Here is a 27,783-nt window from a genome sequence, read left to right as displayed (position 1 = left end):
CTGTGTCTGAAATGTCACATACTCAATATTAATTTCTTGTTCATAGAACTGTTGTGTAAAAGCGATATAGCCAAATAACTGCATAAGTTTATAACATAGAGTAAATTTATTTTGGGAAATTCTGATGGAAACATTTCCCCAAACCGTACCACATACAGTACAAACAGACGTTCATTCATTTTAGCTTCTTCAAAACAAGCCTTCAAGCTAATACAAATATATACATAATAAATGAGCTTGAAATGATCTATGTGTAATGTATGATATGCATGCATAAATAAAATAATGATTGCTATGTTAGTAAGTGTACTAAAACAGTCATGTAGAGTATGGATTTGTCATTTTATTTGTGCGTGTTTATACATTTTGCGGCAAATGAAATGATGCAGGTTTGGGATGTCAGATTTGGGAAAGCTGGTATTATCACAGGCAGTATTTTATTAATATTACACAGTGTCAGACAACACAGGTCTGACATCGAGTACAACATTTTACATTCAAAAATATGCATGCACTTAAATGTATCCTCAAAAAGATCGGAAAATTAAGAATAAAAATATAAAATAAGCATATAAAAACAAAAATACACTCAAACTGCACAATTAAATACTGACAAAGAAAATAATGTAAGTATAACTGCTTTAAATTACAGCTCCAGTTAGTCAGTGTCAATCATGCATTATTAAAAACTCAATAAATGTTGACAATATATTAATAGTACATTATAATTTTGCTCGAAATCAACCCTACAACAGTGAAATGATATACAAAAACACATTCCATTATACAGCCAGAAAATATACATGTTAATTATAATATGCTTTTATAAAATAATATGCTTAACAATCGTGCAAAAATAAACATATATTTTTAAGCAGAAGTGCTCCTGAATATAATGAGTAGGTTACTTTTCAAAATGGAAGACTTTTTTTTTCCCTATTGAATTACGTCCTGTAATACAGACAAATATTTAGCAAATCTATTCAATGGCATAATGGCATTTGGGACTGTTAAACAGTAAACATTTAATAAGTGCGTAAATCCATCCATGACCATCCATAATAACTACTTTTTAGAGCTCTGGGACTTACCCACTGTGCCTGACCTGACATTTCTTTAGAACATTTCAGTATGACATGGTTGTTTCACAGCTTGTGTCTTAAACAACATTGTTATATTCATAGGTGAGCATCAGTATTCATTTTGTGATGAAAAAGGTTAGTGTTTCATAATTCACTAATGATTAAAGTGACCTTTCATACCAAGTATGGGTGTGGCAGTATTTCAACATGGCAGAATACCTTTACACAGAATTCTTATTCTACATTTAATATTGTGCTATGCAGTAGAGAAAATGAAATATTACCAAATATACCATAGGATTTTTAAAAGTGTGGCCTACCTCCTTCTGTTATAAATATACCATCAGACCTCAAACATCAGAGCAAACTACATTTGTATGTTGTTTTGAGAAATTACTTCTTCTTCGCATTACTTACGGCAATATACTGAAAATGTAAGGTTATGTACTGTGGTTCTACAACTGTGTGGATGAACATCAGGGGAGTTTCCTTTAGAACTAGTGTAGATTCCTGTACAATCATTTCCTTGTCGAGTACAAATAGCAAAGTTGTCACCTCATGTTCATGACCCTGTGCTAAGGACCCTGCTACATCCTCCACTTAGTCAGAGAAACATTTTTACATTGACAAAATGACAAATTCTACTTCCTTACATCAGAACTAATGGAGACTACATATCAAGGTCACAAAGGGGGTTCATAACAGGTCTTGATAAAGCACTCTATAACTAACCTTTCTTTAGACAGCAGAGGCTTATGATGGAGAGCCACAAAGCACACAAACAGCTGGACCACATAGCATTTGAGAACTCATGGACACAGGCCTTGTCTGGAAGAGTACAATGGCAAGCGGATGGCAAGTCCGGTGACTCTGTTATGCTGGCATGATTTGTCCTGTTAGAGGGCTAGGTCTCAACGTAATTACATATTTTGAAGCTTTTGGACCAACTTGTTACATAGCACTTTTCATCACCATAATCAAAACAATGGTGAACCTACTGCCACTGATGGTGCATCAAGGTCCGTCTGTGTACGCAAGGCAGCTGTACCAAGTTCTGCACTTCAGTACACTGTCATCTTGTTGGTAATAGCCCCTGCATTTGGCTCCTGCACACTGCCAACTGCGTCCCAACATAGTAAAACCACTCACTCTTCCCCTTCCAAGAGGCTGAACAGCTGAACCTTTTTTTGGTTTCTGCTGCAAACATGCAGCAAAGGAGCTTACCTTTATTTCCTATATGGCTCAGCAGCAGCAATTGCTGTTTGCTTCACTCCCTGCTGTGAACATATAGCTTCAGAAGAAATTATAATTATAATGCAGCAGTACTCACATAGCCTGGAAGCTTAATGCATTACTATTGCCATTACGTTGTTGTTAGGGCAAGGTTCTATAAGTGCTTATGAAAGATGATCCAGTTCCAACTAATCTGGACATTGATCCATTTGGTCCACCATCAGGGTCTGGTGAAACAAGGAGGTGTCCATACTAGTCTGAGGTTAGCAAAGTTCAACAATTCACAAGTTATGACTCCATGAAAATGCCACATGTCTGTTCTAACAGTAATAAATCAAACACTATAATTATAGGCATGAAAGATATGTTTCAATGCACATTCCTTTGATAGTGCAGATTTACCAAAAACAAAATAAGTAAGAAACAAAAGGCTTAAAGCATTATATATAACATCTCTGTATCCACTCCTCAGCAAACTGAGAATAGGAAAGTCACAAGGCGACTTGGTTATTTGAACTTAACAAGGAAACAAGTGCATGGGAATATCCACTACTTCCCTGGCAGTCTGGAATGTATGTAAGTAGAACCACAAGACTGGATTGTATGTACTCTATCATACGGTGAAGCGATTATACAGAAATATTCTATCAGTTCTAATCTGTGTAATAGTTACATTGTTGTTAATGATATACGAAAGACATTGATATTGGTTTGTCATACTGAAACTGTACCCTTTATGTCATGCTATTTCTATTTGGTTCAATTCTTGCCTTAAAGTACAATATTGTAATGAAAAACAGGAACTTCAGTTATGTCGCTTTCTCATTTTTCTATTTTTCCAACTCCTGGTAGTCTTGGCACCAAAAAATTTATCAGTTACTGCATTCCACAACTGACCACTTTAACAGACACCATAAGAATGCATAAACACACAGTGTGATACTCCTCAGCTGGAACTTGGCTTTGAGCCAAACATGCACCCCATTAAATGTGTGTGTGAATAAGTCTATGACTTCGGGTGTGATATCAGTAAAAGATTCACGAGCCAGAAATCAGTGGTTACATTTACGTCAGTTAAGGCACACAACTTCAGAGCCTGCCCATTCTTGAAGGCATTTTATCAAGTAAATGTGGTTGTCTAGTATCTAGACAATTCCAGGATGTTCATATCCAATCTGACTCAGCTCTCACAATGCCGCTGTTGACTTTACTCAGGACTTGGAAACGTCACACAACTGAACACTTGTAGCCCAGAGAGACGAGTGAGAGCAAAATGTTCAATATGAATGCAACCAGTTTTGGCAGCAACAATGAACCTGAAGTGACTTTGTTGTATTCGATGTATATATTTCATTAAAACTATGTACAAAAGAAATACACATTTGCATGTTAACTGTCTAGCTAGCTAGCTATTGTACTAACGAGCTGGCATTCTCACAAGTCAGAATGCCCAATGAACTAGCTTGCTAATTGGGCATATTTACATGGAGTCTATGTAAACCTGAAGAGCAAATGTTTAATGTTTTGATGTACTAAATTTTTTGTGCTGCTGTTCAAAGTTTAAAAACACCTTCATCTGCCATGTTTGAAACGGAAATTGCATCAGCTCACAAAACCGTACTCTTAAAGTCTACAATGATGTTGACTTCTTCTATATAACGGGTCATCTAACAAACTTCACTTGAGCTACTAAAGTAATGTAATGGCACTTAAGATGCTAAGGTAAACGGGCAATGGAAAGTTCAGAAGGGCGTATTAAAAGTTCTGGAGCACAGCTCATGTTTTATTGGGCTGTAACCTATGACAGCACATCAAGCTAAATCATCATCATTTAGCCTTTCAGAGGTATCCGTCTGGGAATAAACTTGCATATTAGTTTAGAGAATGTTGTAGGTTTGGCCCACTTTTCCGAACTATCGTCTCCTGCAGGAAACATTGTGGGTTCAAGGCGAGTAGCAAAATTCCTTTGGTCCGCAAAGCTTTATGTTTCCCAGTATAGGTCAAGAAACCATCTACTTGCTTTCCTTAAGGCTCTGCAAATGATTTCATCGTCACTTCCCTCCTCTAGGAACTGTTGCTGAGTCGGCGACGCAACAGAGAGGTGGTTTTTGTATCAGTGTCTTCCTGGTCGCTCTCACAATCTCTCTAAACAATATGAAAAAATAGAGACATGAGACACTAATGGAGACATGATGAGACAGTGAAGAAACTGAAAGTTACTTTCGAGGTGTTAAATCAGTAATTGCTGCTATTTTTAGAGGCGGTAGAAGTACAAATATTCCTTACTCAAGAACTCTGCAGCATTAAATACTTTACTCAAGTAAAACTACACAACAGCAGAAGAAGAATCACAAGTAAAAAAGCGTCTGATCCTCAAATCGCACATTGATTCTGATTACTTGTCGTAAATTAGTGCCTTTTGACAAACGACAGATAAAAGGTTGAAAACATCAACTAATTAAAGCTAAGAGCTCTGAGAGTATATAGTAAACTAGCTAGCAAAATTTTAGCCTTATGCCTTATTTTTGTGTTTACATATAAATATATGTCTTATATTTATATTTCAAGTTTAAACTTTAACGATAAAGCTCATTGTCTGTTTTCGATACATGAAGACTGTGCTTGCATGTACACACACAAACAGCTGCAAAGTAAATGTTTTTTATTATTTCCCACCTCTGGCTCTTTTAAATTCATTGCTTGTATTACCATCTTACCAGGTCTTGTTTTTCCAAGGCATTGGTTTTACACACCAGCTTGAGCTTGCACAGGCGATTGCAGGCTGACACCATGTTATAGGACATCTACAAATAAAATACAGTACTCACAATTACATAAACATAAACGGGACAGAGTATGGAATGTCAATTTCATTTCAGGAATTACAGAAAAAAAAGAAAGAAAAACAACATATTTCTGTAGCCTAATACATCCACACCTCACCTCTTTCAGAATTCTGAACAAAATCACACCTTCATATAACTGCATTCTCATACCAACATACACGTCAGTGACATCATAAATCAGCTCCAGGGGCTTTTTTTAATCCTCAAGGGTTAAATTGGTACAATCTTGACCTAGAGCCATCAAATGGCAAAGGCCGAGACTAATGGCGTTAGTCAAAGAAGCAACCAAGAGGTCAGGGGTAACTGGGGAAGGGGAAAGGGAAGTTGTTGATGAGACAACCATAGCCTGGACACTCCACAAAGCTGGGCTTCATGGAAGATTGGCTAGAAAAAGCCATTGCTGAACAAAAACGAAAACCTGAAGACCTGTTTGGAGATTCAGCAAACCCCATGTTCCGAAATTACGTTTCAATTCCAAATTGTAACGCTACAAAACATGAAAAAGTTCAAGAGGGGTGAATAATTATGCAAGGCACTGTACATAGCACAAATGTCTATCATCTTGTTTGAGCAGTCGATATGTTTTTATTGTTTTGTTTATTCCGGGTACAATTAGCAAAGTGAGCAAAACAGCAAATAGTCAAGGAATGTGACATGCTCAGAGAGAATATACCACTGTACCATAAATCCATAAAACTTTTTGCAGCCAAGGACCCCTTCCACTGACCCTCTCAGTACAGATCATTTACATTTGTTAAATAATATTTTTTGGAGCCATGGAACCCTCTATAGATAGAACACATTAGACCTGAGTTGATCGGTGCTTGGACCCCTAATTATTATAACTTCGATAATTGTGGGTTGTGATTTCCAGAATTAAAAAAAAAAAATAAATCACGGCTCCCCTGGCTATGCTTCACGGACGTGCCATAAATCATCTATGTTGAACTTCATAGTTTATAGCTCTTATTGAGCAATGCTTACATCTGGACTGATGTTGCACTCCTACATACAGTACTGTGCAAAAGTCTTAGGCACCCTATTTTTTTTTAACCCAAACTTTGTTAGAGATTTTTATTTTCTGACTTCTACATTATTGATTCAGTACAAAAACATTTTAGATTCCAAACATTAGTTTTCCAGCACAAAATTAAATGTTACAGAAAAATGTTTGTATGTCAGTAAAGAAAGCAGCAGATTCCATAAGAGACACTTTTCAGATAAAAACATAATGAAGGCTGCTGGGTTTCGCTGCAGAAGTAAGAAGCGAGTCGACAGTCAAAGTCTCCAGAAGAACTGTGGCTGCTTCTGCAAGATGCTCAGTAACACTTCCAGCTCATTTCCTTATAAAACTGCACACACTGCACCTGAGATACTATTTTTTTTTAAAGCAACAGGCTGTCATGCCAAATATTGACTTTGTTTCATTTATTACGGTTTACTGCTCTTTATAGTATTTTTTAAATGTAGAAACATTTAGTTTCATTATTTTTGAAGGCATCTTTGCTCTACAGCATTTCTTTGCATGTGCCTAAGACTTTTGCACAGTACTGTATAAGCAGTAGATGTCGCTGTTGGCCGCAGAGGAGCTGATACAGCAAGCAAGTCATCGCTCACTGAAGACACCAGGGCAAGTGTAGTTAGATTTGGACTGAAAAGTATGGTACATACTAGAAGCATGATGGCATATCAATATGACTGAGTATAAATATAAGAATATATCAATTTGGTATACTTTGATAAGGAAATGTGAAATTATCAATACCACTAATTTTATGCTATACAGACATAATGCCACGATTAGGAAAACTTGCCTAAAAAATGTAAACAAAAAGTAATTTCTTAGTTGTTTACTTTTTCTGCTTATTTAATTCCACACTTATAATCTAATATGATCTGCTATTTATCAACTTTAAATTAAAATCCTGTAAATTAATGCCTCTGACGCCATCAAAAATGCACAAAGATGACCCAAATAATAAATATGTGAAACCTGTAACTGGAATACACAATGATTATCAAACAACAAAGAAAAAAAACATGTTAATGATAAATGTACTAAGGCACTATATCTACTTATTCCACTCAATATTACTTAGTATAATGACAGCAAATAGTTCGTAGAGGAAAAGGAATTAAGAAAAGTAATTAAAATATGAAGATTCAGCAGGTTCAACATATAGACGATACTCATCATCATTCCTCATCACAGGTTTGTTCTAATAATATGACTGCATATAGTGAAATAAATACAGAAAATATGATATGATATTGTATCGTATCACTATGCAGTGATTTGTTAGATAACTCTCCCATCCTGTTACATATATAAGGTGTAATTCTTGGGATGGAGAGTTTGACATCTGATAGACATTGAACAGAATGCAACCCTGGTATTAGGCATGAGAAAAAGCTCAACTCATCAGGCGTATATGAATGTGTGTGTATACAGGAAGACAGAGAGCAAATCTGCTGAATGAAACCTAAACAGAGCAAGCAGAGAGTTTTACCTATCTGAAGGCATTGAGCAAAATGCGTGCGCTCACCTTCGGCAGGTGATGTTTGCGTAAGTAGCAGTGGTGCTATTGAATGTGTGGTGATTCAGAGCCAAGAGCAAACAGGACCCACCTTCCACTTTCTCTTAGCGTTAAACATCCTGAAGTTCTTCATGTTGATGGAAGAGCGATTTCTCCTCGCCATCTGGGTCCTAGTGAGAGGCTAGAACAGAAGTCACATTGAAATAGGACATCTAATATAAAATTCTAATTAATAATAATATTTTTATAAAAATAATATATTAAAAAAAAAAAAAAAAAATACTCAGAAGTTCTATGGAGGAGGTTTGAAGGTGCTCTTTGGTGTGGAAAAAAAAAATTGTAATCCAAAAAAGGTAATCCAAGGCACACTTCCAATTTAGATTGCTAAAAAGCCTTTATTTAAATGGTAATTTCATATGAAATAGCCATTTAAATAAAGGCTTTTTAACAATCTAAATGTTTAACAAACTAACTCGGACGTGTGCCTTGGATTACTTTTTTGGATATGCTCGGTGAGATTATTCTCAATCACATTTAAAAGTGAAAGAGGTTTGTAAAGGGAAAAAAAAGGGCTTACTTTAATCCAGGGGTGAATCAGGCATTCCTCAGCAGTCATCCTCTCACTACATTACAAATACACACACAAAAACATAAAAAAAAAAAAAAAAAAGACATGACAGATAATCAACAACAATGCAATAACGAACCTGAAAAAATATCAGCGAAAAATCTCAATAAGCCAGTTATCGGAAGGTGGTGATAAGAACGATATCAACTAACAGAACCATATCCTTACAGTGTCATAGTCATAAACCCATCCATATTCCTCTCGAGCTCGTTTCTACACATTGTTCTGCACTTTCCAGAACAGCTCGTTCTTTTGCATTGGAAAGAATAGGACCTGAATCTCTTACATGGCAGGACCATCACAAAATTCTACCATTAAACCACCAAAACCTGCTCTCCATCCCACACTTAACACTTAAAGTAATCGCAGGCTCATAAGGTAAATGTTTAATGTGTTAAGTAACAGGTTAGATGTGGCTCATAAGGCGGATATGAGGCTTATGACATAAACGCAAGGCCAGGGGTGGTAAATACTTTAGTAATTATACTGCATTACTATACTTAAGTATTATTTGGGTGTATTAAAAATCGGATACTGAGTACACTTACTTACTTACTTACATTCCCAAGTACAAGAAAAAGTTTTTTAAAAAATTACAAGAAAAAAATATACTTTTTACTCCTTACATTTTTATTTAAAAGTCAAAAGTACTGGTTACAAATCACAAAGGTCTCTGTAGTCATCTAGGCAATGACTGTAGACTATACATCAGCAATCGCATTCAGGTTCATCAAAACAAAAGAAACTATCAGCTCTGCTAATTCATCATCGGCCATGCTACACAATGCTTCTCATGCTACACAATGCAGCTAACACTATAGCTTTCCGTGTGTGTGTGTGTGTGTGTGAGAATATGGATAATCCACCAGTCTGCAGTGTTGAACTTGAAGATGAGCGGCCCTGGCCCTAACTCAGTAAAATATTTCAATATGCTGGACAAAGCAAAGACTCGTATAACAAGAGACAAGAGCTCCCTATAAGGCATGAACTCCATTTAATTTAATGTGAAAAAAGCATGTTGAGGTAAATTTCACCAATCTGCTATCAGTAACTGGATATATGTAACTACGTGAGCCTGGTTTCTTTGCTAATGCCAGGTTGGGCAAGCATTGATCCCAGTAGCTAACATATTTATCTAGACTGCAAGTCAAATCCTAGCTAATGATAAATACTGCAAACTTATAAAGATGGAATAATGTTTTTAAAACAAAAAATCATCTTCTAATAGTTTTATATAAGTTACTTTTCACATGAAAACATGACATTTCATCAGTTAAAATCATTTCCTTTTTCCTTTTCAATACTTGAGTACATTTATATATAACAACTTTTTTTTTTTTTTACTGTCATTTGAGTGCATTTTTTTGCCTAGAAATTTCCACTTTTAACTGAGCAAGACTGCAACATATTATCTGCACTTTCAGGTAGCCTGTCTGTTCAGGCCCCTTAATGGTGTAGACGCCGGTACGAACAGTCTGACTATTGTGCAATAATAGTTTTTTATATAAAGAAAATAGCGACGAGATCAACAAAAGCTGCATGTTATCTTTCAAACCGATAAGTTATCTATCTGTGTATCAAATATGAGTTTTTTCTGTCTCATTGTTACGGAGCACTCAATAACTGAAAAGACGTGTCGCCTCAGGACGTGTCGCCTGACGGAACTCCAGAAGTTATGTGGCCAATTATTTGGGACGTCATAAAGCAAATACATTTACCATAAAAAAAAAATTGTATTCCAATAAGGCAACAATAAAATACAGCTTGCAGATACTGGTTACTGTATACTGTACTTTATTTAATTTATTTAGTAAAATTAAACATTTTAAAACCATGATCTGGTCTCTTTAAGTGAGTAGTATTGAGTGAGTTTAAGCGAGTAGTCATTGGTGTGTGGTGCTCACATTTTGGGACAGGAAATTGCTCTATTTTGCCCTCTGAACAAAGGTCAAGTATAATTTCTCAGTACCTTTTCCACCCTTGAGAGCCTGTACATTACACTGATTTTTATCATGCGCAAGTGTATTCTTAGGCACTGAGTGTGATAAATTCACTGTAACGCAAGGCTTCTTCTGGTTTATCTCTCTCCTTTAGAGAACCTTACTGTAAAGCGTTACTGAAATAACATATGACTGATCCAAAAAGACGATGATTACGTGCATCCTAAGCTCCTAAGCATGGGGAACACATTTTTATCAATATTGTACAGAGGCAGATTTTCTAGCTGAACGTAAGGGAAGAAGTGAAGGATAAAATGCAGCTCACGTCATATTCTGAAGACGTCCTCAAAAGCACACAACCACACACACACACACACACATCCACAAGATGAGCTCCGTTAGGCCTCTGATATACAGTATTTTCTTAAATAATGTGTTTTATTCGATTTGTTAGTCAAACTGGGTTACCTCTGCTCTTTGACTAGTAGCTTCTGGATAAAGTCTTTGGCCATAGAGCTGGTTTGGCTGAAGTAGTGCGGTTCAAACTCGTACTTCAACTCCAGAATGTTCTTCAGTGTCTCTTCATTTGTATCGCCTTGGAACGGAGAAAGCCCGCTCAGCCTGAAAGGGTCGAATGTTATTTTAATCTCAGAGAGACCTATAGAGCATGCCCTTTTGTATCTAGCTGCCATGTGTTTTAATTTACTGATATCAAGCACATCTTTAGAAAAAAGGAAACACATACACACACATCAGTAAACATTTTAGCGTAGATATACATTTAAAATATGAAGTATATAAACTAGTACATACAATACATGATTACGCATGATTAGTCATGTTCTACTACCCGTATTGCTAAAAAAAATCCCTTCATGTCTTCTCGCTCAGTTACTGTAATATCACGCTATCTTTTCACACAGATGTTCAGTTTCTAGACTGTCTGCTTTATTTCCTTGACCTCAGAATAATCAGGTATATGGTATATGAATCAGGTATATGGTATACTGCAATACGTCAGCCTCCCTATTTAGAAATATTGTCGTCATTTGACAAGATTTCCATACAAGCTGGAGTAACAGGGGACAGAGGTAACTGCTCCTACTGAGAAAAAATATGTTCGTGTTATTATTTTAAAATATTGTGTTAATATCTATCTAAAATCTGCTAGGATCTGCTATCAACACAGTGAAAGCTGTGAGGTGGCTCAGGAAAACCCATCAGAAGTCGCTACGGCTGTATTTTTGACCAAAATCTAGATTTTCTGCCAATGATATACTCTAAGAGCTTAAAATTTCTATTTTAAGAGAACATGAATATATTTTTACCAGAACAACAGTAAAAAAACAGTCAGTATGGCTAGCTATGTGTGCTTTGATCAAGTCTTTGGATAGTAACCTGCCATAATGGTTTCATTTTGTAATCAGATACTGGCTGTGACAATGTCCACAATGTTCCACTTTGTACTAGAAGACAGAAGACATTAATAATGAAATTTAGTCAAGAGAACAGAACTGACTGAATTAATCAGCGACTATTATCGTGATCAACATAAACAGATCAGTTGAGTGAAGAGACAACGATGAGTCACAAGTGACTTTTAGCCCTTTTCACTCTTACAGGTAAACAGATTTTAAAATGCGAGAACCTAACTTCTGATTGAGGCAGATCCAAAAGGGAAACAGATTTCGGTTTGGGAAAATGTGTAGTTTTCAGAAATACAGTAGAGTGTAGAGTGTCAACACTTGACCATTTTTAAAGGGTTTTTTCAGGCCACCACACAATTGTAATAGTGACTACTTGCACTTCTCCCAACAACCACAAGAGGTCACCTTCCCTAGAGATCTGAACTGTCTGCATACCTGTTTGCAATTCACCTCAAACAGTTGAAAATCACATAGAAAATCATCTTGTTATGTCGCGCCCGTTGTGCCTTGTACGAGGTAATTTGCAAGTTATAATAACTTCATTTTCCACCTCCCACTTTTACAGTTACAGGCCTGAGTGAATACTGGTACTGTTCTACTATAGTAAACTTTAAACCTTCATGCAACATTTTGGACTGAAATTGCAGCACAGCAACAGCAGCAAACAACAGCGACTAGCTTAGTAACAAGCTAGCCGGCTAAGGTTAGTAATAACCGTAATGTTGATGATTACCTTCTCAAAATAGTGATTAGTATGGTCAATGTTATAGATTTAACCAACAGTATATTAACTGATCTAAAGCCAATACTTTTATAAACTAATTTAAAAGTAAAGAACGAGTACTTTATACTCTTCACAGTGTGAAGGGGAAGTAAACGGGGAAGGAACTAGTAGTTGAGAAGACCGTCTCGAGTTGACGAGTTGAAATTTTCGGTGTTTTCGGTGGCTTTCAGGTGGGGAATTACAATTGCAACGTCGCCTCGAACGCAGCATTAATCTGCCTTGCGAAGTCTTGCCACTGTTTACCGAACTTACCTTTCCTGTGTATGAGCCGTTATAGAATCAGCATGATCATTTTTGCTCCTGTTTTTTGCCCTATAGTGTGTGTGATGTTTGCCTGAATAGTCTACAGTGAATCTAACTTGCTAAGGATATTCCTGTTTACCACTAAACATCTGGACTTTTGGACCGTTTGATTTTCTGCTACTATTTTTTTAGGGATGCATCAATACCATTTTTATACTATGTATGAATACATGTTTTAATTAGAATTAAGCAATCAGGGGCATCATGGAACATTTTATTTAGCTCTGTATTTGAGCAGTGCTCAGTGCTCGCTGAAAGGAAGTGCTCTCTCTCTCTTCCTCATACTTGCGTGCACACAATTAATAACACCTTGAGCTCATTTTAATGACCATGCTTGCTGAAACCGCAGTCAGTTCAACAGCCATTATGTTGAAAAAGCTTTTTCCAAATGTCGTATATCAAAGTGTGATTCTTTTATTGCGTTGAGGGATTCAACTTGACCTGTGGGTGTATTCAAATGCATGACGCAAACGGGAAAAATAAGTACTTACAAAATGTAGGTGATGACACCAATACTCCTGAGGAAAAGAAACACATAGGAGAACATTCTTTCATTTCTCTCACCCCCGTTTCAAAACAGGTACAATAGTGAAATAGAAATGGCACTAAAGAAGTGAACTATGTACAATACTTCAAACTCAGGTTGCTTACAGTTTCTGCATACTATCATAACCAAATGTAGGGTTTTGACTTCAACTTCCCTTTGCAAATGAAACAGTGAACATGTAGCTCTGGTTCTCATCATGCATGTGTGTAGTGCTGAGAAATAGTGGAGTTGTTGACCATAACTGCTCTTAACTGCACACAGTGTGAGGATCTATAAGCAACGTAAGTAATTTTTGTGCAGATGTGGTCAGGTTTCAACTTGTCAAGAATGCAACGAGGCACTCTGATGCTTTGTGTGTGTGTGCGTGTGTGTGCGTGTGTGTGCGTGTGTGTGCGTGTCTGGGTGTGTGTGTGTGCGTGTCTGGGTGTGTGTGTGTGTATGTGGGTCGCTGTGCATGTATGTACATGTACACACCACATATCTGCTGCTGTGCTGAGTGGTTCATAGTTGATGATCTCAGGTGCTGAAAGGAGAAAAAAGGAACAAAATAAAATGCAGAAAAGTCACAGTACCATTTAGTTTAGTGTGTAACTTCACAAGACAGAGTTGATTTGCATAAAATGAAATTCTACCATAAAATGAAATCAACTGCCCTCACCAACTCCAACACAGAGCTCTAAAACAGTCATTTCTAAATGATCAGCATTGTGTAATAATGGCCTCATATGATGGTTAAGCTTTAGCTTGTTCTTCAATTTTTAACCGAATGTAATGTTCCAACTGCCGTAAACCAACACACTCAGAGAGAGACTCCACACTCAGCTACCACAACAACCTTATCATGCTGATTAATATTCCAGCTCGCACTGTTTCATATCACGTCTCCTCTGTTTAACCTTCAGCTCTGGATAATGAATAAAGAAAAGCCAGCAGAGGTTCATTTTTATTCTGAACTTAGATCATCACTGAGGATTATCATATGTTTCTACCAGCAAAGATATTTATCTATCCATCCACCCATCCATCCATGCATCCATCCATCCCTATCAATATATCTCCGATATACTATATGGATTCTTTTTCTTCACGGATGAACACTGATCGTTCGTGCCTATGTGCATATCCATCTGAGACATAACTGAAAAGCGTCAGCCATTTTTCTCTTCCTGTTTCTGTCCACTCGTCTATCACCCCGACCATGTGACTTCCTGAACTTTCAATCGTTTCCATGGAGATTACTGGACCTGAAACCCCCCCACACCTGGTATGTTCATAGATGTTCACTCGATTAAGCACAATTAATACCGGACTGTACCACTTACCGATATACTGAGGGGTGCCACCCATGCTCTTATACTCCTCTCCTTGTAGAAAGCAGTGGGCCATGCCGAAATCAATGATCTTAATATCAGGATTGGGGACCTGCTTATCTGACAACATGATGTTCTCAGGCTGAGGGAAGACAAGAGCAGAAATAAACTAAAAAAAAAAAAATCTCAACCTCTTTTCCCTCATACAACATGCAAGGATCTATAAATGTGCTTGGTGGTCAAACTGAAAGCAGCAGAATGACCTCCTGCCATCCAAACCCTCACCTGTTCTAAGAGCTACCCTGGTTTACATTAAGGTATTTGCATTTACTGACGTTGGTCACTTCTACTGTACAACTTTTTACAGAAGGTGTAAAAAAAAAAAAAAAAAAAAAAAATTTTGCACTGTGTTGAAAAAATGACCCTATACATACATACATACATACATACATACATACATACACACACACATTATATATATATATATATATATATATATATATATATATATATATATATATATATATATATATATATATATACACACACACACACACACACACACACACACACACATATATACAGACAAAAGTCTTAGGCACGTGCAAAGAAATGCTGTAGAGCAAAGATGCCTTCAAAAATAATGAAATTAAATGTTTATACATTTTAAAAAATACTATAAAGAGCAGTAAACAGTAATAAATGAAACAAAGTCAATATTTGGTGTGATGATCCTTCACCTTTTAAAAAAAAATAGTAGTCTCAGGTACAGTGTGTGCAGTTTTATAAGGAAATGAGCTGTAAGTGTTACTGAGCATCTTGCAGAAGCAGCCACAGTTCTTCTGGACACTTTGTCACACTCGCTTCTTATTTTTGTAGCGAAACCCAGCAGCCTTCATTATGTATTTTTGTCTGAAAAGTATCTCATGTAATCTGCTGCTTTCTTTACTGACATACAAACATTTTTCTGTAACATTTAGTTATATTTATAACTATATATTTAAATATATATATTATATTTAGTTATATTTCCTATTATTTTTACTGTAGTAATGTACTGTAATAATGTGCTTTAACTTGAATAACTGAATAATAAGCTGGTACTTCAGCAGGTTTTAAACTTCATGCATTCATGCACTTTGTTACATATTTGTTTTAACAGTCTTAAACCGGTCATGCAGTGTGACAGCACGGAAATATGTAGCACCAAAAACAAATAACGTAGCACATTCAGGTAAAGTCATGTCTAGTCCATGCCACTTGATAAAGAAAAAGCCTGAAATAAAACACAATATATGAAAGGTGCTTTATATTCCTATTAAAAAAAAAATTTGAAGTAATAATGTAGGATAAGAAAAGAACAACAAAAACAGCAACATCAACATTGTCAATAACAATAATTAATTACACTAATTAACTATGGCACTTTACACTTTAATTACACTAAATAAACTATGGCATAATATTGTAAATGCATTAATCACAAAGCACTATGGCAAACTATGGCATAATACTGTACATTACACTGCAAACTATGGCATAATATTGTACTATTGTACATTACACTGCAAACTATGGCATAATATTGTAAATGCATTAATCACAAAGCACCTTTAAGTCAAAGTGGCCGATGTGTTTGCTGTGCATGTAGTTCACTCCCTCTAGAATCTGCTTCAGGAAGTCAATCGCGTCCGTCTCAGTCAGGCTCTCCTTCTCAGCGATGAAGTCAAACAGCTCACCACCTTGAATACTGGAAGAAAAACCAATAGTGAAAGCATTTTTACATTCTTTTAACTCTGTAATTCTTGACTTGCTGTGAAAGTTTAAAGATGGTGTTAATCATATGCAAAAGTTCAGACTACTTAGTTTAATATCCGAGAAGCAGTATACATCAAAGTAACGATAAATCATTCCGCAAATAAAAAACAGAACCTTTGAATTTTCTATATTTTAGATACTTATAATTTCTATCTACTATATATGCAGATAGAAACATGGAAATTGCATGATACAGCATTAACATAATCAATTTAAAATGAATGAAGGCACTAGATTGCTTCATGGCAGACACTGCAGACAACACACCACCAAGTCGATATACAGTAACTCCGTCATATTCAGAAAATTTCGTCCTGACTGTAACGAAGCTTTACTTCCTGTACTTGCTCTTCTATGTTGAAGAGCAGGGGTTTGGGTATGCACTAGGCGTGTAACGGAATATGAATATGAACACATTATTTGAATTAGCATATGTTAAACGGATACAAAAGGCTACAGATACAAATATTGCTGCAAGCAGCGATTAAGGGGGCCAATCACTTTCTGGCTGCACCCCTTAGTGTCAGAGGAAGACCAGAAGCCATTAGGACCATCAGTGCTTGCTCCCAAACAGATATACTGAATTTAAAGGTTAAAAAATCAAGCCAATGCTGATATATTGTCTTACTTCCTGTTTTCAGTAGCCGTGCCAAGTTGCAAATAAACGTGAATCTAGCAAAATTTGGAGAAGCAAAAAAACACCAAAATGACAGAAATTAACATCCCGAAGAATTGGGTCAATGGACCCGAAGAGGAAGGTGGAACTGCATTTCTATGACATTGTGTTGCAATTTACATTATTGTAAACGTATGTCCAAATTCCCCACTGATGCCACTACTATAGACTGATGATGCTATAGACTCTTACGTGGAAGTATTTTAATAATAATAATAATAATAATAATAATAATAATACCAGTAGGGTGCTTAAGAACCGTTGGTGCTTGGCCCCTAAATAGCAGGTGCACTTTTTTTTTTTGGTTATAACTTGCAAGAAAGGTTCATGGGCATCAAGTTGAGACTAGAGGTGTGTATCAGGATTGGGACGTAACTCAACCGAAATGTTGTGCAAGTGAGAGGACTTTACTTTCATACAGATGCGATCAAGTGAAACAGAATATTCTGAACAAATTTTAAGGTCCAAAATGGAAACTTTGTGTAATATACTACACTTTTACCAGCCTTACCATTATTACTGCACATGAGGATACTGCAGTTACTTCCTGGATTTTTCTTCAGAATTTTACACACATACACACACGCCCACACACACATACTTTGATACAGAATCGATATCATTATCTGTATTCGTATCTGTTTAGTGCTAAAAATATTCCGACTTTCTGTCAATCTTTCTATCCTCTATCTAAAGTGACCGAGGAACCAAGCTGTTTCAAACCAACACTGTCTCTCACAAATCGAGAAACTGTTATTTCCAGTTGCCAACAACAGTCATCCAATAATATTTGATCAGATTTACTTCAGATTTTGGGTTTTTTACATTCCAAAAAGATCAGAAAAGTTCACTGGACACGCTATCGAAATCTATGATAAAGCACTTGGAGTGTTCTGGGGTCCATTCAGCAGCATTTCATTACAATAACCAATTACGAAGAGTTTCTCTTAATAACGATGGACAGCGATCATTTAAGAATGGCAGAAAACGTGCAATGAACATACAAGTTAATATTTTAAAATTAATTACATGATTCAAGAGATAATTAATTCAAGAGATATGCAGCTCTTTGCACACCATGCAGTATTCATGAACTATACGGAGCAGCGGCTCTATACGTAAAAGCATTTCTATTATTTGTACAGAAATATGGTAGAAATATGGTTTTATTTTGCTCAGTAAGGCAGTGTTTATGTCGGTCTACTGGAGCAAACCAATAAACAAATAGAGCGTCTCAGATTCATATAATGTTTACAATAATAATAATAAACTAGCTTTATACCACATACAGGGTTGTCAGGTTCTACATATAATATCCGCGTATTGCAGATATGCGGATATTACACTTAACTTGTTTCCCCTGAAAAGACTGAAAAAAAGGAGAAAAATGCGTCTACCTTTTCCGATGTCCGAACATTTTTCAAGTCTTTCTGAGTGGCTGTAGTTAGGGTGGGAATTTTGCTGATACTTGGCAACCCTCCCCACAAGCATCCGCTAGTAGTTAAAAATTGTACATTTATATTAAAAACTTTGTTGCACAGACTGTACCTAGTGTGAAGCTGGCAGGCTTTCTAAACAAAAACAAACAAACAACAACAACGACGAAAAAAAAAAAACCCCGAATGCTCCATCTACAGTTCGGATTTGGATTGTATTCATTTAGGACGTGCCTGTAAATGCTCAAATTTGTATATTTGTATTAATGTTGAATTATTTTCAGTTTAATATTTAAATTTATTATCAGTTTGAACTAAAACCTTCTGCTTATCCCCCAAGCACTTCCCCATCCCGCATGCAATACCACCGTGTTAAGGGTTTCTGTCGTCATAGAGTAGAACCATACATCAACCTCTTTAGGGTTAGGGACCTGTATATCTACTTGGCTTTGATTTACACTGTATATATTGTTTATACTACACACACACACACACACACACACACACACACACAAACGTACAGCTCTACGATGAGGACCACTTCCGCCTTGCTTTCGAACACATCCTTGAGGGCCATGATGTTCTGGTGTTGCAGGCCCTGTAGGATCGCCACCTCTTTCTCCACGCTCATCCTCTCCAGGCCCAGACGGCTCCCGGCACCACGCCGCAGCTTCAGAAACTTCCCTGCCCACAGGATACCTGTAGCTCGCTCACACACCTCACGCACCTGTCCGAAATGACCACTGGGGCAACAAGAACACAACATTAAGCGAGTTCAGATAAAACCTGTTCTACACATTGTGCAACTCATACAAAGCAATGGCCTAACCAGGGCAAAAACCTAACCTGGAGCTTTTGTTCTATCAACAATACATCTCTCGACATGGTTATATCAGTCTCTGTGTGTTTGATGTGGTCGGTTTGCTTTCTTTACCTACCCCTCTTTTCTTTTCAGCTTAATTATCTGTAAATGGGTCTCAGGTGCATTAGTGATGTCATGTATGGATTTGTTCGAACAAAAGCACTACACTGACATGATCACATCTCTTCTTCCTTCCCAAGGAGTGTGTGCATGTGTATCTCTCACTGTGTCTGCATGCGTGTAACATTTAACAAATGTTTTGTCTACAGAGACTAGACGCTATATATTTCTAACTGTTGCATGAGATTAAAAATACTACAGATTCCCAGGGTGACTCACAGCATCTCAGAAACACTATGAATCCCCTGATCAGCCTTCCTGTCAGCTCAAACCAGCCTGGCCATTCTACTCGAACTTCTATTCTTCTCTCATCAACAAGGCATTAATATTCAAATACATTATAAATAGAATGTATTACAGCACCAACACTCAGCTCATGATTGTATGTTGGTATGAAATACATTTTCATGTTTGACAAGAAACTTGTAATTCATTACAAATGCATACTTTGAATGTATGATATGTATGATACTTATGCAACTTAATATAACGACACTTTAGATCACTATATAGAAAGCATGTTAATATACAAAATCCTTACCTGCCCAGTATCTCTCTGATTTCATATAAATCCTCAACATTATCCAGTTTAAAAACCGCCATGATGCTTCTTCTCCCTCTTTTTTTTTGTTTTTTTTTGTCCTGTAGAGTCAGTGCTCGATTACAATGTCGACTGCAGCATTATTCCTGATATGATCTCTGAAATGTTCAGTCTGTAAGACAGAGAATGGGTTTGTTCTTTTTTTTTAAAATAAATAAATAAATGTAAATGACCTCAGGAGTAACAACCATGAGCTATCTTTTCAAATTAAGAATTAAGATTTTAATATCCCGTATGTTCACTTTTCACCAGACAAAGAACTCATGGTCAAGACATATTAATCATTTCAAATATTCCAGAAAGTAGTCATGCATGTTATCACCATTATAAAAGCAAGTCATATCCTTTTGTAGCTGTGCCAGCGGTGTTAGACATTGTGCAACACAGTTTCCTGTGAAGCCCAGGGAGCGTTTGCCGATGCTTACATTACACACCCATTTCTCACATACTAACACACTTCTGTCATTCTGGGTTTTTTTTTTTTTAATGATTTCATTATGATGAACAAAAAACATCAAGGACTGGAAGAGAACAAAATGAGCAACTTAGGAGAGGGAGGAGGGAGGACAGAACGCTAATTCTAAGTGACAGAAAGGAAAATAAAGACAATCAGCTGAAGCAAAATAGAGAATAGCTAAAAATCTGAATGAGGTTTGTTCAGTACTGACTTCAGACTGAGTTCTTTTTTTGGAAAAAAACAGCATTTGTATTTTAATAGCATTTGTGACAACTGCGGAGTTGATCGTTTCTCTACAACAGCACACCCCCAAGGTGTTTTATTCCTCTTACGCAGCAGCAATTTGCCAACAATCACAATTTCGATTTATTAAAAAACAATAACGACATGTCGCACTTTTGATTCGTTTACAGTTATATATAATATAGCTGAATATGCTTCCATAAATTTAAAACAAACGTCGCCTTATTGAAAGGAATTTTTTTTTAAAGAAATAGGCTTTTTTTTTGTATTTAGTTATTTGTGTAGCCCATTTCACGGATACTTTTCCACTGCACGTTGCACTTACGGTGTGAACGTGTGTGTGCATGGTGCCCTTGTGATGGACTGGCGTCCCATCCAGGGTGTATTCCCGGGTCATGACTGCTCAAGTATATTTATTATTATAATATTAATATAATAACGCAGCACACATTCAACTAACGAAAAGTGACTGATACAGTAGATGCATCATTCAAATCGATATCAGTTCCTTATTGCCAATGACATGTGGTGACACTCTGAATGTTATTTTAGCTTACCTAGAAAAAAAAGGCCACTGTTCCTCTGAAGCTCTGTTTCGGTTTCAGCAATTTTTACTCTTGCATGAGAGCCATGATATATGGCATGACATGCTATATTCAGATTTTTCTGGTTGGGAGGCCTGTATGGTTTCTACTTGCACCAGTGCAAGTGCTCTGTGCTCAATGTGCCATACTAAATACAATCAGAATGAATGCTTATGCTAATGCAACTGTATGTAATCAAGTGTAATGAATAATGTGAATGAAGAAACGTTTGAAGTGGTATTGTCCTACCAGAAGTCCAAATGTGGCGAGTTAGAAGGAGCTGCGAGTGTGAGAGTAAATAATAAACAGGTTGAGAGAAAGAGAGACGAGCGTGGTAATGAACACCAGCACCAGTTGAGCTGATGCAACACACTCACCACATGACTAAAATAGTTTTGGTGGTTTTAGTAGTCATATGTATTTTATTATATATGTATATAAAATCATACCCAAAATCTATCACTTCCCAATCTCTAATTTCACTGAAAGAAAAACAAAACACAAAGGAACTTTTATGCTTTACGCAGTTTCCCTTTACCACAGATGCAGTCTATGTACCAGGACGTCTTTGCTATCCAAAGTTCGCTTCTTAATTTTATGCTGAAGCTATGAGTCTAATGTAGCTAACAAATAAGGAAAGCTCATAGCCACCAGTTTCGCAAGCTACATGCCTAAATCATCACACACACTCACCTCGACCCTCACCAAGTTGTTGGGCAATCTCAAATAGTTTCGCTTATGTAGAATTTCTGGTCAGTAAAATAAAAAAATTAATAAATAAATAAATAAATAAAACAACTAGCAGCTACCATCAGATTCATGTAATTATTCTAGATAGTTATTATAGAATTATTCTAGTTATTATAGATGATAATATACAGACCTACAGTTTACTGATACTACTTCGCCATGTGTGATAACCGGGTTATGCAGTTTGTACAACGCTAAACTGGCAGCTATTACTCTAATTAGCAACATCACAGCACCAGTTTTAAAAAAAAAAAAAAAAAAAAAAAAAAAAAAAAGGCTCGACACCAAACGTGCCTTAGGTGATGGATTGCATTCAAGCTAAAGGAGTCACTCCTTTCTGAACTGTTCCTTTACACAAGTAGATTTACATGACAGATAGATAGATAGATAGATAGATAGATAAACTGATAGATCGACAGACAGACAGACAGACATGCAGACAGACATGCAGACAGATAGAGAGATGTATAGATAGATTGACAGGCATACAGACAGACACACATGCAGCCAGGTGATCTTGTTTCTAAAGACAGACATTCAGACAGACAGATAGAGATGACAGACAGAAACAGGCAGAGAGACATCCAGTTGGATGATCCTGTTTATTCAGTCAGACAGACAGACAGAAACAGACAGACAGGCAGACAGAGACAGAGAGACATCCAGTTGGATGATCCTGTTTCTCTAGACATTCAGTCAGGCAGACAGACAGATAGATAGATAGAGACATCAGGTTGGATGATCCTGATTCTTCAGGCAGACAGACAGACAGACAGATAGGCAGAGAGACAGACAGACAGTCCTCTACATTTATATCAGATCTTATTTGTCAATAAGTCTGCCGAGGTACAGCGTAATACATCCCTCGGTAGGTGGAAAGATAAACTGATCAACTGATACATTCCTACATACTCACATACAGTATATACATTGCCTTTATCTCTGCTGCATACCAGGAGTTTATAAATATTTTCCTGATAACGGCCCCATCCTCCTCCTCCCACTGGCTTCCTTCAGTGTCATGGCAGGAAGTCAATCACAAGACACAACAATAAAGTTCATTCAATCAGAAACAGTCACTCTTGAGCCATAAACCACAGAGGAACAATTGCCATCACACTGCTGAGGGACAGCAATGCTGAAGCTGAGCCAACTTCCACCTACCCTAACTGAACGGTTAAGACAGCATGAACGTGACGTTAATGTTGCTTCAACACAATGTCAGGGCTACAAAAACATAAATATGATACAAGCCCTGTATTTACAGCAAAGGTATGTGAATAGCCATGCTTCTGCACCAACATCCTGCAAGGTTAAGGACTAATTCTGTGCTCAGCTAGTATCACTGAACATATTGTAAATGCCCTAAACGTCCCAGCATGCTTTGCATAACATATTTTGCATACTGGGCTTTTTTTTTTTTTGTTATCTCTAGACCCATGCCTGGTGTGTACTTTCTATGTATTTCACTGTACATCCTTGTACCATCCGATAAAGAACCAGTTTTCAAGGTGTTCTGAGCCTGTCCATTATCCCTCACTTACCAGATGCCATGATGAGAACGTTCCCAACATCCGCAATACTAAAAGAGCGCACAGTGACACTGCAAATTTACCAGTTAATCAGAAGCAAGTGTACGATAGCTGTAGGAACTAAACGCTAAATGCAGCCTAAGTACAAGTGACGGACAGGATGTAGTTTCTTTAATGAAAAGTATGGCAGCTCTTGCAAATGAAAATCTATTATGATATTGTCTTTATTGCCAAATAGCAAGAGCACCACAGGTTGATCCAAGCGTCAACTCCAGCCCAAGACTGATCTCTGTTCATGCTAACATCGGTGCTGATGTAATTGCTGATTAATTCAGTCAGTTCTGCTAAATTTCTTGTTATTAATGTCTTTTTATTAGGCTATTTATACATTTTAAAACCTTGCCCACTGTCAATCTATACAGAATGTGTAAGCGCTCTTCTGTGTTTTGATGGTGATTTGATGGCGCAGGAGCATCACAGACGCTGATTTTAAAATCAGTATCTGATTACAAACAAAACTGATTATGCTTACGGCCATTTCGTTACGTCATGGCACTATCCGAAAATTTGATCAAGTCATAAGAAAAGCACAACGTATTAGACATCTTGAGGCAGAATGCCTGCATTTAGTTGTGTTTTGTTAAACCGACTACTTAATCACTAAATAAAAACATTTCTATGTCATTAAAAAAAAAACAACAACAAAAAAAAGTATGTGTTTTCTTAATGTAAAAGACTTCAAAGTATGATACTGGCAGAAAAACTGAATGCTGGTCAAAACACAATTTTTCATCCTTTTGGCTGTTTTCCAGAATTCAGTTGCAGTGATATCCGATGGGATTTCCCAGGCCGCCACACACATAATTATGCCTATGGCAAAAGCTTTTATCCCAAGCAGCTTACAGCTGCTTGTAAAGGGTTTGTAAAGTAATAAATTCTGCACATTAGGTTTCACGCAAGTGACCAGGCTGAAAATGAGGATTGGAGTACATACTAGTACTCAGGAGTGCTATACTCGTCAGAAACGAGTTGGTAAAACTATGAATAAGACTCAAGCTGAATATAGCAGTCATTATGGCATACCACAGTGACATGCAACTACAACAGCCATCCTGTTGCTACAATTACTGTACACATAGAGGTAAAGTTGAGTAACACACAGCAAATAGAGAAGTTCTGAAAAAACACCTCCAGTCCAGAACACAAGGAAGGTGCATCTGATATGCGGAAAAACACACAGGCAGTTAGTGGGTTAACTTTTGGCTTGTGCGGTGCTTTTTAGGAAAAAGGAGGCAGAGCTCTAGGGTTAATTTCAGGAAGGGAAAAACATAAACAAAAGTCAATGAAATCCAACACAAGGCGGTACTGTGCATGTGTCACAGTGCCTTTGAAATGCCATGATTACTTCTGGATATATATTATTGAAGCATTCAAATGCTTATATTGTATTAATGAAGTTTTTTTTAATTCATTTATAATTGCTCTGTAATGCAACTGTAAATTTGTAACTAAAGTCTGTGTTCAAAACACTAGTGTTTGATAGAAGAGTTCTTACTTGGAACAGATGTCAAGAAAACTAATGGAACAAACAAGGAAATGTGCATAAAAAAAAAATTAGAAAAATATAGTCACTTGAAAATACGAATGAGAGAACATAATTACTTTGAGTAATTGTAGCCTACTCAGTAGCTAGATAATAGCCTAATAGCTACATGGCTAATCAGTAATTGGTGCATAAGATAAACAAACACACTCGGCTAAGGGGCACTGACATTGCTGTTAATGTTGGAGCTTAAACTTTATTTCATTTCACAATCATTTGAAGGTTATGTCAATAACCTTAATAACAAACCTGTTAATCAGGTCAAGTATGTAAACTATTCAGTAGCTAGATAATAGGGAACTAGCTAATTAGCTAATCAGTGACTGGTGCATAAGATAAATAAACATACTCTACACAGATACTTTATGTTGCTGATAATGTTAAAGATTCAATATTATTTCATTTCACAATCATGTGAATTGTATCTCGGTATACCAGGACACTGCGCAGTCAATTATCAATGTTAAAGGCGTGTACTATGGGTAATAAACAAAATCTTTCAAAGTCTTTCATTGCTTAAGACTAAACAGTATGGGCAATCAATAATAATTTCTATCAATAAACTTCACAAGAGTTTCATATTTGATGCTTTCATAGACATAAGCCTTCAGAGGTCCCATCAATCCTATGGGTCTCAGACCCTTTCCCTTTCTTTTCGAAGATATTTTCAGTGATACTGATTGACAAGGTGACTTTAAACTTGCAACACTGTTACCCAAATTATAGGCTGATAGCAGATTATTACTTTTAAAAAAATATTTTAAGTAAATCTATGGAAAGTCCTTCAGGTATTCATGCCGTTAGCATGGATGGTAGTTAACTACATTTTAAAATTCAATGCTAAAAATAACTCAACTCTGTCACTCATTTAAGGGTAAAATACATCCATTGAGAGCAAAGTCACTTTGGAAAAATGAGATATTATTGCCAGAGATGGTCAAATGCATGTCTTCAATGATTCAATTATTGAAAAAAAAAAAAAAAAGTGTAATATTTAAGAGTTACAAGGGATAAATGGCACCCCAACTATAGAACCATCCTTAATACAATTATGTTTGAAAAGAGCCAAATTCTAAACTGGTACAAATTGCCAAATTATGTAGTTGTGTCATCTTTGGTTTGTACGTCTGCTCGAGCTCTGTTTAGTGAAAACCAAAGCAAGGGCAACTCACATCAAGTTTCTTCAGATCATGGGTTCCCAATTTTTTTTTTTTTTTTGCCACTCCTTCAACCTGAATTACTTGCCTCACATACCTTAAGAGACTTCAAGTAGGCTAGTGAAACTTTTGCAATAAATGGCAAAACGTGTTATTTACGTCACTCTGTTATACCTAATTCCAGTGGTATTAATGTATAATCATTACTGATACACATCCACTTCATTCACTACTGCTCCTCCTGATTTCAGTCCATCTGTACGACTGCAACCTTCATGCAAACTTCCGCATGTACACTTGGGCTAAATTTGCTGAGTATTCATGCACATTTCTTGTATGTGTTGCTCTGTTTTGTCTCATCCTGCATTTATTATTAAGTTTACTGCATTGCGTTGACTGTTGAGGCGAACCCAATCACCACCAACACTGTTGTGTGACGTTGACATTTCTATCAGTCTGGCAATGCCACCATGGGTCAGTGGGATGAAAGATGGCACCTCGAGGAGCATGCAGCAGTATAAAACATGATGCATGATGCATGATGCATGGTCAAGCTATAGAAAGAGCAAGCAGTACGAGTTGTCAAGAGCAATGCACCGAATTAGAATTTTAGGCACAGCATGTACAGCATTGCTCAGCAGGTGTAGCTGCAAAGCTGAGCAGACTTCATGTGCAAATAGCTTGGAGGTATCTAGTAAAGAGCTCGTGCTTTGCTCCTCACGCTTAGGATATAAAATTCAGTGCAGGATCACGACTCAACCATATGAGCTGCGTGACTGCAGAAGAAAGCACGTCGACTAGGGGGGAAAAAACTCTTATCTGTACTCACCTGGACCTCAAGAAACACCTCATTCACCACTACAGTCATGCATGTGCTGTGCATTAAAAGGATAATAAAAGGGAATTCTCACGAGCGCTTGCATCTGCAAACTTGCATTACTACATTACTGAATTCTGCTCTGTATCTCGACATATCATTCCTGCAGCTTGCTGAAATCCAGCCGCATGATCAGTGAATGCATTGTGTCCCAGCACTTATTTCCGTGTAGCCTGTAGCTCGCGCGTTACTGCATTAACCTACTAATGAAAAATCCATATCCATAAACTCACTCATGAATCATACCCTGAGTCTAAACACCGACCTGTAGAGCCAGACGGTGCTCCTGCGGTCCTCTCTGTGGTCCTCTCTGTGTTTCTCATGTAGACCCACTCACTGGATTTAAGCCTTTTCACTTGCTGACTCTTTACACAGGACCTGGTCAGCGAGCACGCGCTTTCTGACCGAGTGCGCGTCCTCGCTCACTTCA

At 37.0% G+C, this 27,783-nt stretch overlaps 1 protein-coding gene across 1 annotated transcript; it reads right to left on the bottom strand.

Moving 5' to 3' along the window:
- Positions 1-87: 87 nt before the first annotated feature.
- Positions 88-27,783, bottom strand: si:dkey-240h12.4 (death-associated protein kinase 2). The gene is made up of 12 exons (XM_026942247.3): positions 27,619-27,783; positions 20,091-20,262; positions 19,089-19,310; positions 16,249-16,387; positions 14,650-14,779; positions 13,802-13,850; positions 13,272-13,298; positions 10,735-10,887; positions 8,276-8,321; positions 7,790-7,879; positions 5,033-5,119; positions 88-4,460 (listed from the first exon to the last, which is right to left on the bottom strand). Exons 2-12 carry the CDS (start codon positions 20,150-20,152, stop codon positions 4,380-4,382), a joined length of 1,086 nt encoding a protein of 361 aa, XP_026798048.3. The 5' UTR covers positions 20,153-20,262; positions 27,619-27,783; the 3' UTR covers positions 88-4,379.

This window comes from Pangasianodon hypophthalmus, chromosome 29 (genome assembly GCF_027358585.1).
Source record: "Pangasianodon hypophthalmus isolate fPanHyp1 chromosome 29, fPanHyp1.pri, whole genome shotgun sequence".
Classification (NCBI taxonomy): domain Eukaryota; kingdom Metazoa; phylum Chordata; class Actinopteri; order Siluriformes; family Pangasiidae; genus Pangasianodon; species Pangasianodon hypophthalmus.
Note: the sequence above shows the minus strand (reverse complement) of the source record. Positions and strands in the feature narration are given on the sequence as shown.